The sequence below is a fragment of the Nicotiana attenuata genome, unplaced genomic scaffold (genome assembly GCF_001879085.1).
Source record: "Nicotiana attenuata strain UT unplaced genomic scaffold, NIATTr2, whole genome shotgun sequence".
Lineage (NCBI taxonomy): Eukaryota > Viridiplantae > Streptophyta > Magnoliopsida > Solanales > Solanaceae > Nicotiana > Nicotiana attenuata.
This window is the reverse complement of record NW_017673147.1, coordinates 101,386-113,500: the sequence shown is the minus strand read 5'-3', so window position 1 is coordinate 113,500 and position 12,115 is coordinate 101,386. Positions and strand designations below refer to the sequence as shown.

Sequence of the window (12,115 nt, the reverse complement as noted above, 5' to 3'; positions counted from 1 at the left end):
GCGGTCTTCTCCTTCGCAGGTGCGGCCCGAGCGGGGCCTAGCAATTTCCGCAGAAGCGACCATTTTTTCGCACGTGCGGTTGCGTAGATGCGACCCACGAGCCGGAGATGCGGAAGTCGGGCAGTGAGTCTTTTTAAAAACATAACTTCATCGATTTTCTTTCAAACTTTCACAAAAAAATAGAAGAACTAGGGCGATTTTCTTCCCAAATCACAAGTAAGTATTCATTAACTAATTTCTTTCAATTATCTAATGTTTATCATCAACTTTTATCAATAAATTCTAGGGTTTTAATGGTAGAAAATTGGGGAATTGGGTAGAGTTAGGGCTTTTTGATTATTTGGGAATTTGACCTCGTTTTGGGGTCGGATTTCAAAACAAATTATATATTCGGGCTCGTGGGTGAATGGGTGATCGGGTTTTGGTCCGAACCTCGTGTTTTGACCAAGCGGGCCCGGGGTCAATTTTTGGGTTTTTGGGAAGAATGATTAAAAAGCTATAATTAAGCATTGGAATTGGATTGTTTAGCATTTATTGATGTTATTAAGTCGATTATGTATAGATACGATTGTGTTGGAGCCAAATTCGAAAGGAAATGCGGTGTTTGAGGATTGAGTTGGCCGTGGAAGTTCGAGGTAAGTGTCCGGTCTAACCTTAGCTTGAGGGATTAGGAGTTGTGTCCTATTTGCTAATTGCTTCTTGTTGAGTAAGACGTATAGGCATGGTGACGAGTATCTATACGTTGGTGTCGAGCATGACCGTGAGTCTTGTATTGATAGATGTTGTGTTCTTAAATGTTACTACGGATGCTTTAATTGATGATTCTCGATATTGAGCAAAGATTTAGTTTATTTTCGTGGATTTTATTTATGATTGAGTGTTGGTACTAATTGAGCTGAGTAGGAGTTGAGTTAGGATTGGTTATAGCTGATTCTCCCTTACCGGGATGTTTGTCTTGATATTGTTGCTCCCTTGCCGGGAAGTTATTATATTGCTTTTGTTCCCTTGCCGGGATTCCTTGTGATTATGTGTCGACTTGTAAATGGGAGCGGGTGGTACGCTACCACGAGATGTAACGAAATGGGAGTGGGTGGTACGCCTACCACGAGATATAATGAAATGGGAGCGAGTGGTACGCCTACCACGAGATATAATGAAATGGGATCGGGTGGTACGCCTACCACGAGATATAATGAAATGAGATCGGGTGGTACGCCTACCACGAGATATAATGAAATGGGATCGAGTGGTACGCCTACCACAAGATATGAGGAATGGGATCGGGTTGCACGCCTGCAACGAGATGTGGACCGAGATTGAAATTTGCCTTTGTTTTCCTTATTCTTGTTAGAAGTTAAATTTTGGTTTCCTGATAATTCTCTTGAGATTCTGTTCATCTGTTATTCCCCGAAGCATGTTTCCCCCTTCCCAGCTTTAATTGTTTGTTCTAGTTTATTTTTCCGCTATATATATATATATATCTGCACAGGTTTATCTGGAGTCTGGTCCTAGCCTCGTCACTACCTCGCCGGGGTTAGGCCAGGCACTTACCAGCACATGGGGTCGGTTGTGCTGATGCTACACTCTGGCACTCTATGCAGATACCGAGCAGTACTGGGACAGCAGCAGTAGCTTGGGAGCCAGCCTTCAGTCCAGAGATCCCGAGGTAGTCTTGCAGGCGTCCGCAGGCCCGACGTCTCTTCTATCTACTATTATGTTCTGTTATCATTTGTATCCGAGACAGACTGAGTTTCTTTCTTTCAGACATTTGTATGTAGTAATCATAGACAGTCCGTGAATGTTGTGACACCGGTTGGTGGGAAGAGACATATGTTGGCTTTTCGTATCGTTTTTGGTATTATGTTTATCTAAGTCTTCCGCTTAAATCCATCTTTCGCTATTATTTAAATGTTGATCACTTGTTATTACAAGTTATTAAAAAGCTTTAAAAATGAAAGAGTTAGAATTTCTGTATTTCGTGGCTTGCCTAGCTCTACGAGTAGGCGCCATCACGACTCCCGAGGGTGGAAAATCCTAGTCGTGACATGATCATTGAATCATGTACTTTATTCTTTGATATATATTTATTAAAAGTTTTATTTTAATAATATTGATAGTAGTTTACAAACTCGTGCATTATATGATTCGGCATACACGTGCACATGTTGAGAAACTAGTTTATAAAGGTGATATTCAAGTCAGTTTGTAAAACCTTCAATAAATGCTCGTTATCTCCCACTAAATTTCTTGACCAGTTCGCCATAATGCTGCACGTCAACGGTAAAATATGAACAATCAGAAAATGAGAAATGAAAGCTGAAGCAACCTCCAAAGTAAAGTAAAAATTTCTTTAAGTAAATTAGTCCATGGAATTTCTGTCAGCATCCGAATAGGCTCTCTCACGTCCAAACAAAACGTGGAGTAGGCTGTAGGGGCTGAGTTGTCATTTTAAACAACCTACCCTCCCTCTTTTTAAAAGTAGTGTAACTTCATTTTCTACTTTATCTCCCCCCACTGATTCCCTCTACAAATAATAGTACGTTCCATTTTCTCTCTCTCTCTCTGTACTTTTATTGTGCTAAAGTCCGGTATTTCTCTCGCGGTGGTTTTGAGGTAAACGATCGGTTCATTTCATTTTTGGATTTTCTGAAGTGAGTTTTGTATGTGATTCGTCTTTGTAAGTTTTATAATTTAGCTTTTGTTACATCTTTTTGGGTTATGATTTTCCCTGTTGCTTTTGTTCCTATGCGTTTTAACCTGTGAGTTTTTTTTTAGTGCAAATTCTTTGATGTGTTCGTGTTTTTTGTTGAGTTCATTTGGTGATCAAATCGTCCTTGTAGTTTTACTTACGTGATGAGGTTGTCTTTTTTACGTTATTTTGGCCTTGAAAATGGGTTTTTAATACAACTGTGCTGCGGTTTCGTAATTTCTGTTCTAACTACAAATTGTCATACTCTTAAGTAGTACAAGGCTGTCAAACTAGTCCCTTAGTGCTCAGCAATAATTTGATAAGTGGTTTTTTTTTGTTGTTTCCTTACTTCTGCTTATCATTATTTTCATGTTTAACCTTATTGTGGTGTAGGACTGGATGGTCTATACCTTTGATTTGTCTGTGTTCTTAGCCGATGGAAATGTATAATTGATTAAGTGGCTTTTCATGGAACACCTATGTATAACACTTTTGTTTAGTTGTCATAAGTCTGCCTTCGCTGTCCTTGCTTGTTTACTAACATGGCTGTAATGAATCTTTTGTATCCATGGAGAATGCCAACTCTTCTCTATTAAAAGAGTATCCAGTATTTGTACCTGCATAGAGAATGCAACTCTTCTCTATTAGAACCTATGTTGTGCGGACTCTCGAAAATACTGCCGAACCCGTGTCGGATTCTCCAAAAATACACTGCTTTTAGAGAATCCGACACGCACCCGGCGATATTTTCGGAGAGTCCGAGCAACATAGATTAGAACATGATTGAAATTTGTAATAGTTATTGTTGTCATTGCTGTAGTTTCTAACATGGTGCGAAAGAAGAGAACTGACCTTCCTGGTGGCGGTGAGCGCTCTGAGTCTCAAGAATCTGGAGGGGGACGAGGTGGTGCTCAACGCCAACTACAACAGCAGCAGCAAGGCAGCTCTCAAGGTGGAGGAAGAGGCTGGGGACTTCATCGTGGAGGATATCGTGGCCATGGCGGGGAAGCACCGCGTGGTGGAATGGCCCCTCAACAGTCCTATGGAGGACAACATCCTGAATTCTATCAGCAGGGCAGGGGAACTCAGCAGTATCAACCTGGTGGAGGTCCACCTCAACACCGTAGTGGCATAGCTGGTCCCAGCATACCTTCTAGGCCACCAGTTCCCGAGCAGCACCAAGCAACCCAGACTGTGCATCAAGCTGCAATGACTACTCAGCCCATGCCATATGGAAGACCTGCAGAAACTTATTCAGATGCTGGTTCCTCAGCTCAGCGACCTCAGCTGACAATATCTCAAGCGACACAGCAATTACAACAACTTGCTGTGCAGCCAGAAGTGGCTGCACCCCTAGCAATACAACCTGCATCAAGCAAGTCGATGAGGTTTCCACTTCGACCAGGAAGGGGCAGTACAGGTATCAGATGTACTGTGAAGGCCAACCACTTCTTTGTGGAGTTGCCTGACAAAGACCTACACCAATATGATGTGAGTGCTCAAACCTTGTGAGTTGTTTTTTAAAATGTTCCTTTATATTCTCTTGCGGCGGTCTTATTTTAACAATTTGTTACCATTTTTCAGGTTTCTATTACACCTGATGTCTCCTCCAGAGTTCTTAATCGCACTGTCATGGAGCAGCTGGTGAAACTTTACCGGGAATCTCATCTGGGAAAGAGGCTTCCGGCCTATGATGGAAGAAAAAGTCTTTACACTGCAGGGCCCCTCCCTTTTGTCCAAAAGGACTTCAAAATCACTCTTAGTGATGATGATGATGGGCCTAGTGGTGCCAAGTAAGTCCCTCTTGTTATATAAAAAAATTATAACAAATTTTTAGCATCTCTTGATGGGTACTTTTTTATTTTTTGTCGAGGCAGGAGGATAAGGGAGTTCAAAGTTGTGATCAAGCTGGCATCACGCGCTGATCTCCGTCACTTAGGGATGTTCTTACAAGGTAGACAGGCTGATGCACCACAAGAAGCTCTGCAGGTTTTGGATATTGTTCTGCGTGAGTTGCCAACAGCAAGGTATGGTTCTCGGCTAGCATGGCATTGTGAATGTTATTCTTTTCATTATAACGATCACTATTGGGTGGTAAAAATCACTCTTAAATACCTTTAGAGTTGCTTTTTAAAATATTTTCCTTATTTTGTGGTTGATTGCAGGTACTCTCCTGTGGCCCGTTCTTTTTATTCGCCTGATTTAGGACGAAGGCAACCATTGGGTGAAGGTTTAGAATGTTGGCGTGGTTTTTATCAAAGTATTCGCCCTACGCAGATGGGGTTATCACTGAATATTGGTGAGCACATTTTGAGACTTTATTGAACTCTGGTTTTGTAGCTTGATTATGTTGAACTTGTAGAGCAGAGAAAGGTACTTGAGACAATCATATTAACTTTTACCATGTTGGTCATGAGCACACATATTTCTCATCAGTGTGAATTATCATCTTGAGCAGATATGTCATCCACAGCATTCATTGAGCCATTGCCTGTCATCGATTTTGTTACCCAGCTTCTAAATCGTGATGTGTCATCAAGAGCATTATCCGATTCTGATCGAGTAAAGGTTAGCCTTGATTTATGTCAAATCAGATTCCTAGTTTGTCTTCTGGTTTAGCTGGTAGCTATCTGCTAACTTGCATCTAGTCCTCGCCATTGTTTTAGGCAGTTGACTTCAAAATTTCACCCTTTATGCATCTCACTTGTTTATTCAACACACTTCCCTGTACCTTCCCTTTCCCCTCTAAGTTTCCTGTCTTTTTTGAGAGAAGTTGGCTGGAAATCTTCATACTATATTGAATTATTTTAATGAATCTGAATAAATTTTAATAAAAGAATAGTATGAGCCTTGATATGTCTAATTTTGTGTTCCTTTGTTTTCATTTTTTCAGAAACATTCTTTTCATTACAGAATCTGTAATATACGGCTATATGTTGGGCTGAGAAGGCCATTGTTTATATTTTGCACACTGCTTGTCTGATTTCATTTTTACGTTTAATGAACTGTAGATCAAGAAAGCGCTAAGAGGTGTAAGGGTGGAGGTTACTCATCGTGGGAATATGCGGAGGAAATATCGCATTTCTGGTTTAACATCTCAAGCAACAAGGGAGTTGATGTATGTATTCGGTTTTTTCCTATATAAAAAAGTATTTGGATTCGATTCTAATCGTGAGGTAACTGTTGTCTTACTTGAGAATGTCCCTAAGCGATGATCCTTGATCGTTCTATTTCTTTTTCTTTTCTCTTTTGGGTAGTTTTCCTGTTGATGATAGGGGTACAGTGAAATCTGTTGTGGAATATTTTCGAGAAACATATGGGTTTGTCATTCAGCATACCCAGTGGCCTTGTCTACAAGTTGGAAATCAGCAGCGGCCAAATTATTTGCCAATGGAAGTCAGTGCTTTTTTACATTGTTATAGTCTTCTTTCATTATCTTATGAATTTTACCTTATTGATTTTTTTTATTGAATTATGTATGCTTACATGTGGTGCTCCAGGTCTGCAAGATTGTTGAGGGACAGAGATACTCGAAGCGCTTGAATGAGAGGCAGATCACTGCACTCCTGAAAGTAACCTGTCAGCGTCCCCAACAGAGGGAGCAGGATATTATGCAGGTTGGATATCGGCTGCTTAAACTATTCTGAATGCTTTGTTCCATAATACGGATATTTATTGCTGTCCTTGCTGATTTATGCTTGTAATCTGTCAGTAGCTATCTGAACCTTGAAATGAATGTTCTTAGTGATATTACTTTGTTCCTTCTTTTTTTCTGATAAGGTAAAAGTTCTGGTAATAAAGGTACTAAGAAATACAGCCAAACAAGAATACAACATACCCTGTGAAATCCCACAAGTGGGGGTCTGGGGAGGGTAGTGTGTACACAGCCTTACCCCCCCCCCCCCCCCCCTACCTTTGTGAAGGTAGCGAGCTGTTTCCAATAGACCCTCAAAACAAGACAGCCCCTACAAAAGTCTCTAGTTACATATTACTTTGTTCCTTAAGTTGGGTACTTTGTTGCTTAAGTTGGTTACTTTTCCCACACAATGCTTATGGTAATTATTGTTGGATAATGTCCATTTTGATATAGGTTTATCCATCATTGGGAGTAAAACAAGTATGTTACTGGTCACAGGGTTTTCATGGTGTTTCAAGTTGGTAAACTTACTGGCAGAGAGAAGGGGAAGGGACTGAGAGTGAGGATTCATTTACTGCGTATTTAACTTTCATGGGCTGTAGTTATGCAGTTGTAGAATTTATTTCGTAGTGCAGGGGTGATTGTCATACAAATAATATGGTCGTATGACGCCCAAGATTTGTAGAGTTTGTCCGGACACATTGTTACCATGAATAGAAACTGTATCATTACACTGATAAAATATAACTGTTCTGCTTTTGCATTAGTCATTGTCGGAGGTATTATTGTGCATCATCCTGCAATTCTACCTCTTATTTATTGGAGCACTATTGGTGTTTGTTTGTTATAAACAATGTTGATAACGTATATGGTGAGATACTTTTAGGTGATTAGGCATCTTGGTTCGTATTTTGACTGAAGAAAGACTTTATTGTCTGGATCTGTTGTAACTCTTGATACTAGCTATCTAGTCAAGACATTTGTTGATACTGCTTCCCTAAGTGAACTTCGAAAATTGCATGGGTTTGCTGGTGATAGGCCATTCTCTTTATGCAATTATAGTCAGATCGCTGTCTTTTGCATAATACATAAGCTATAAATTTACCTTTATTCTCCTTTCTACTGTCAGACTGCTTCATTAATAAGATGAGCATGTTTTGACATAATTTTTGAAGTATAAATTCACCTTAAATTTTCTCTTTTCTTTTGTCAGACTGTTCGTCATAACGCTTATGCTGATGATCCGTATGCAAAGGAGTTTGGTATCAAGATTAGTGAGAGGCTGGCTCAAGTTGAGGCTCGTATTTTGCCTGCACCTTGGGTATGTTGGAGCTTCTCTTCTGTAGTTGGATTTTTGGGATCTGATTTCAGGGAGATGGTATCCCCGCTCGTCCTGGTGTTTGAAAGGCTACAGTTAATGTGTGCAGCGAATAAAAGTTTATTGTTGGTAGGTTATGTAATCATTTGTTATTTCTGTAGCTAAAATACCATGACACGGGTCGCGAAAAGGACTGTTTACCTCAAGTGGGCGAGTGGAATATGAAGAATAAGGTAAAAGCTGTGTTTTGCTCCCTTGAGATTTCTGTCATCAGATGATATCATTCCTGTACAGTTAAATGGAATTGCTTAGTGTTTGATCTCACTTGATTGTGTGTTAATGGTTTGCGTACCAATTCTAATTCGCTAGTCATTGTGGATGTGTCACTTTTTCTGGCCTTTGCCTTGTTTATTTTCTTTTGCTGCATTTGTTTCTTAGCTTAAGGCTCCTTAAGTCTGTACAGCTTTACTTATCCATATATTGTAAATGTAAGTATCCTTGAATCTTCATAGTCATAATCAGATAGAAACCATCTTGGCCATTGGCGGTTAAAACGTTGTTTGATTTGTTTTTAGAATCTATAACTATATGACATAATTTTCCATGAACCTTCAGAATCATAATTGCTAAAGATGGATTTGGTGGTTAGAAAGTTGTTTGATGTGTCAGGTATCTGTACCTATCTATTGTACCTAGACTAACCTTTGGAGGATAGATGCCTGCAACTTCACCTTGGATTGGTGGATCATGATCTTCTCTTCTGTTTCTGTCTTAATTACAATTCTGATTGTGTTCTCATTTTCTCCTTTACCTATTGCAATAAATTCCCGGACACGGCTTTCTTTTTGCTTTTATCTTGACCTCTAGCATGCTTTGGGTGAGTTTGATATCTAATATGGCTGTGAGAGAGAAATTAGGACACTGCTAGATGCTTTAAACATTTCCGTTTTACTTTTACAATTGACAGAAAGTGGTGAATGGAGGAACTGTTAGCAATTGGATCTGCATAAACTTTTCCCGCAATGTACAAGACAGTGTTGCACATGGGTTTTGTTCCGAGCTTGCACAGATGTGCACTATCTCTGGCATGGTAATTTGGAATTCCAGTTTCTTGTTTCCCTTTTATATGTTTCTTTTGTGGTCTTGCAACTCAACAGTTTTTATTTCTGCTTGTCTTTGCAGAACTTCAATCCAAATCCTGTTATGCCACCATTTAGTGCACGCCCGGATCAGGTAGAGAGAGTCTTGAAAACTCGATTTCATGATGCTATGGCGAAGTTGCAGCCCCATGGGAGGGAGCTTGATCTTTTGATTGCTATCTTGCCTGATAATAATGGCTCTCTTTATGGTATAAGCCAATAATTATGTTCATCTTTCCTTCTTTAGTAAAAGCGTCAATATGGTAACACTGAGATTATCAATTTCTTTTCCAGGTGAATTGAAGCGGATTTGTGAGACTGATCTTGGAATTGTTTCGCAATGCTGCTTGACAAAGCATTTATTTAAGATGAGCAAGCAGCAGTATCTAGCCAATGTAGCCCTTAAGATAAATGTGAAGGTTGGGGGGAGAAACACTGTTCTTGTTGATGCACTATCTAGGCGAATACCTCTTGTTAGCGACCGGCCTACTATAATTTTTGGTGCAGATGTCACCCATCCCCACCCTGGGGAGGATTCCAGTCCATCTATTGCTGCGGTAGGACAGTAGAGCACTTTGTTATTTCTACTAGCACTTCGTTATTTGTACCATTTAGCCAGAATGTGCCAACTTCTCATGTCTTTTCAGGTAGTTGCTTCTCAAGATTGGCCTGAGATTACAAAGTACGTTGGTTTGGTTTCTGCTCAGGCCCACAGGCAAGAGCTCATACAAGACCTGTACAAGACCTGGCAAGATCCTGTTAGAGGGACTGTGACTGGTGGTATGGTCAGGTATGCTGCCTTTTTTGCTCCCTCATTTCTTAGAATGTTCCTAATATTTTAAGCTTTTATCTGCTGATCTTCATTTGGCTTCAGTGGTTGGTTTAACTTGTCTTATTTATTATCCAGGGAATTGCTTATATCCTTCCATAAAGCTACTGGACAAAAGCCTCAGAGAATCATTTTCTACAGGTACCTGAAATAACGCCGTTATACCCACATTTCACAGGTTCCTTCTACTCATTTTTTTTTTTTTGCCAAAAATGAATGGTATTTCCCCCAGGGACGGTGTTAGTGAAGGACAGTTTTACCAAGTACTACTTTATGAACTTGATGCGATCCGCAAGGTTTGTGCCTTTCTCTTGAATTTTCACTCTGCGTATAAATATTTAGGCTTGTCATCCCAGAATTTCTTTTTGTCCTTTGGACGATGGAGAAGGATATAAAACAATATCCCTTTTCATTTGTTGAAAATGATAAACCCACATGAATTGAATCATGATCTGCATCTTTAACCTTCTATTTCTCACAAAAAAAAAAAAAATATTTTTAACCTAATTATCAGCGCCTGTTAGATTTCATGTGGTTTTCTCAATTTAATTCTTCTATTTGTTTGGACAATAGGAAAGGATCTAGAACTGCTTTCCTTTCTATATTTTTGTTTGTTATATATGAGGAATTGACATTACACCCAATTTAGGCATGTGCTTCCTTGGAACCTAATTACCAGCCCCCAGTTACATTTGTTGTGGTTCAGAAACGTCATCACACAAGGTTATTTGCCAATAACCACCGTGACCGAAACACAGTTGACAGGAGTGGGAACATTCTTCCCGGTAAGTATTGGTCCAACAAACATCTTACACTTCAAGCATTCTATTGAATGCTCTTTCAGCCTTATCTTCATAGTGTAATTGTGCAGGTACTGTTGTAGATTCGAAAATCTGCCACCCTACAGAGTTTGATTTTTATCTTTGTAGCCATGCCGGCATACAGGTAAAAGATTTTATAATAGTGGTCATGTAGAAAAAGATTCAATTGTAGTACAGTGATTTTTGTGATGCTGCAGGGTACCAGCCGTCCAGCTCATTACCATGTGTTATGGGACGAGAACAATTTTACAGCTGATGCTCTGCAGTCATTGACCAACAATCTTTGCTATACGTAAGTGGATTCTTAGCTGCCACCTTTCTAGACTTCTCCTGGTACTCATTTTGATCGGTTTTAATCTGTCCTCAAATTTGCAGATATGCCAGGTGCACACGCTCTGTCTCCATTGGTATGTCCCCTACACTTCAGCATTTAGTTTGTCCTAGTCTGCCTCTCCTGTTTTTTTGGTGCTCCAGCATCATTTAGCTTGTTTCATAACAGTATTTTCTCCAAATGCAATCTTTTCTCCGAATGCAATCTTTTGATGCTCTTTGCAGTTCCACCAGCCTATTATGCACATTTGGCAGCTTTCCGTGCTCGCTTTTACTTGGAGCCAGAGACATCTGATGGTGGATCAGTGACAAGCGGAGCTGTTGCTGGCAGAGGAGGAGGTGTCGGGGCTGCAGGAAGGGGTACACGAGCGCCAGGTACTGGAGCTGTTGTAAAACCCCTTCCTTCCCTCAAGGAGAACGTCAAGAGGGTCATGTTCTATTGTTAGAGGACTCTTCAACAGTCTGAGACATCTGATGGTGGATCAGTGACAAGCGGAGCTGCTGCTGGCAGAGGAGGAGGTGTCGGAGCTGCAGGAAGGGGTACACGAGCGACAGGTACTGGTGCTGCTGTAAAACCCCTTCCTGCCGTCAAGGAGAACGTCGAGAGGGTCATGTTCTATTGTTAGAGGACTCTTCAACAGTCTGATAGAATTGGGTTGATATGAACTTTGTTAGGAATCATGCTTGACTCCGGCTATTATGGTACTTTGGTATGTCTTATGTTTAGTTTTGTTTCTAAAACTTGAAAACTGAAGCCAGCTTCGCTTGCCTTTAACGTTTTGATAGTGTGGGCATGACTTGTTTGATTTGGTTCATTACTTTTATTTGCTATAATATATGCGCTGTGTGATTTGATAAGTCATTTATGATTGGTATCCAGTAATCAGACGGTGGTTCTCGAGTACAAGGCAGAATATAAATCTGCCTATTCATCAAATTAAAGGTTGTTCTCAAAGTAGTTTAAAAGTATATGCGTGTATTCTTAACTAGCCTTGCTTACAATTCAAATGCAAGTTTCACTCCAAGCATTTTCAGTTGGGGTATGTAGCACCAAACAACTATTTATGTCAAAATTTTAAGATCTCAGAAGTATCGGCCATGAGTGTGAGGATTTTGTTGTGGTTCCAGGGATTCCTGCCTTAAATTGAAGAAGCGTGTGTTGTTTTGATCGTCATGCTTTCAAAGGCTACTCTCTTCGGTTTCAAATATTGATTGTTTTATGGTTAATTGGTTTATTTAAAATATTCGACATGTTAGAAAAATAAGAAGTCATTTAGTACTTTTTTAATTACTAGATTTTTTGCACGTGTATCCATATCAATTACTACAAATTTTATTAACGTTTTATTAAA

At 39.9% G+C, this 12,115-nt stretch overlaps 1 protein-coding gene across 3 annotated transcripts; it reads left to right on the top strand.

Moving 5' to 3' along the window:
• Positions 1–2,511: 2,511 nt before the first annotated feature.
• Positions 2,512–11,625, top strand: LOC109215574 (protein argonaute 1-like). Of its 3 annotated transcripts, XM_019379666.1 has the most exons (23): positions 2,512–2,613; positions 3,510–4,180; positions 4,274–4,482; positions 4,567–4,716; positions 4,855–4,988; positions 5,148–5,257; positions 5,701–5,807; positions 5,947–6,085; positions 6,190–6,306; positions 7,540–7,647; positions 7,806–7,877; positions 8,612–8,734; positions 8,827–8,992; positions 9,078–9,340; positions 9,431–9,573; positions 9,691–9,753; positions 9,845–9,908; positions 10,262–10,397; positions 10,484–10,557; positions 10,631–10,725; positions 10,809–10,840; positions 10,989–11,052; positions 11,233–11,625. In XM_019379666.1, the coding sequence occupies exons 2-23, from the start codon at positions 3,518–3,520 to the stop codon at positions 11,387–11,389; spliced, it is 3,189 nt and encodes a 1,062-aa protein (XP_019235211.1). In that variant the 5' UTR covers positions 2,512–2,613; positions 3,510–3,517; the 3' UTR covers positions 11,390–11,625. The 3 variants fall into 3 exon arrangements, 2 of the variants coding, with proteins under 2 accessions (XP_019235211.1, XP_019235210.1); XR_002066371.1 differs by lacking the exon at positions 11,233–11,625 and having other exon boundaries at positions 10,639–10,725; positions 10,989–11,048; XM_019379665.1 differs by having other exon boundaries at positions 10,989–11,325.
• The last annotated feature ends 490 nt before the right edge of the window (positions 11,626–12,115 follow it).

What these genes read in the sequence shown, in the direction of transcription:
- LOC109215574 (XM_019379666.1), top strand. Translation starts at nt 3,518, where the DNA reads ATGGTGCGAAAGAAGAGAACTGACCTTCCTGGTGGCGGTGAGCGCTCT. An exon ending in CCAGTCCATCTATTGCTGCG is followed by an intron (nt 9,341 to 9,430) that starts GTAGGACAGTAG and finishes ATGTCTTTTCAG; the next exon opens with GTAGTTGCTTCTCAAGATTG. An exon ending in CACACGCTCTGTCTCCATTG is followed by an intron (nt 10,841 to 10,988) that starts GTATGTCCCCTA and finishes TGCTCTTTGCAG; the next exon opens with TTCCACCAGCCTATTATGCA.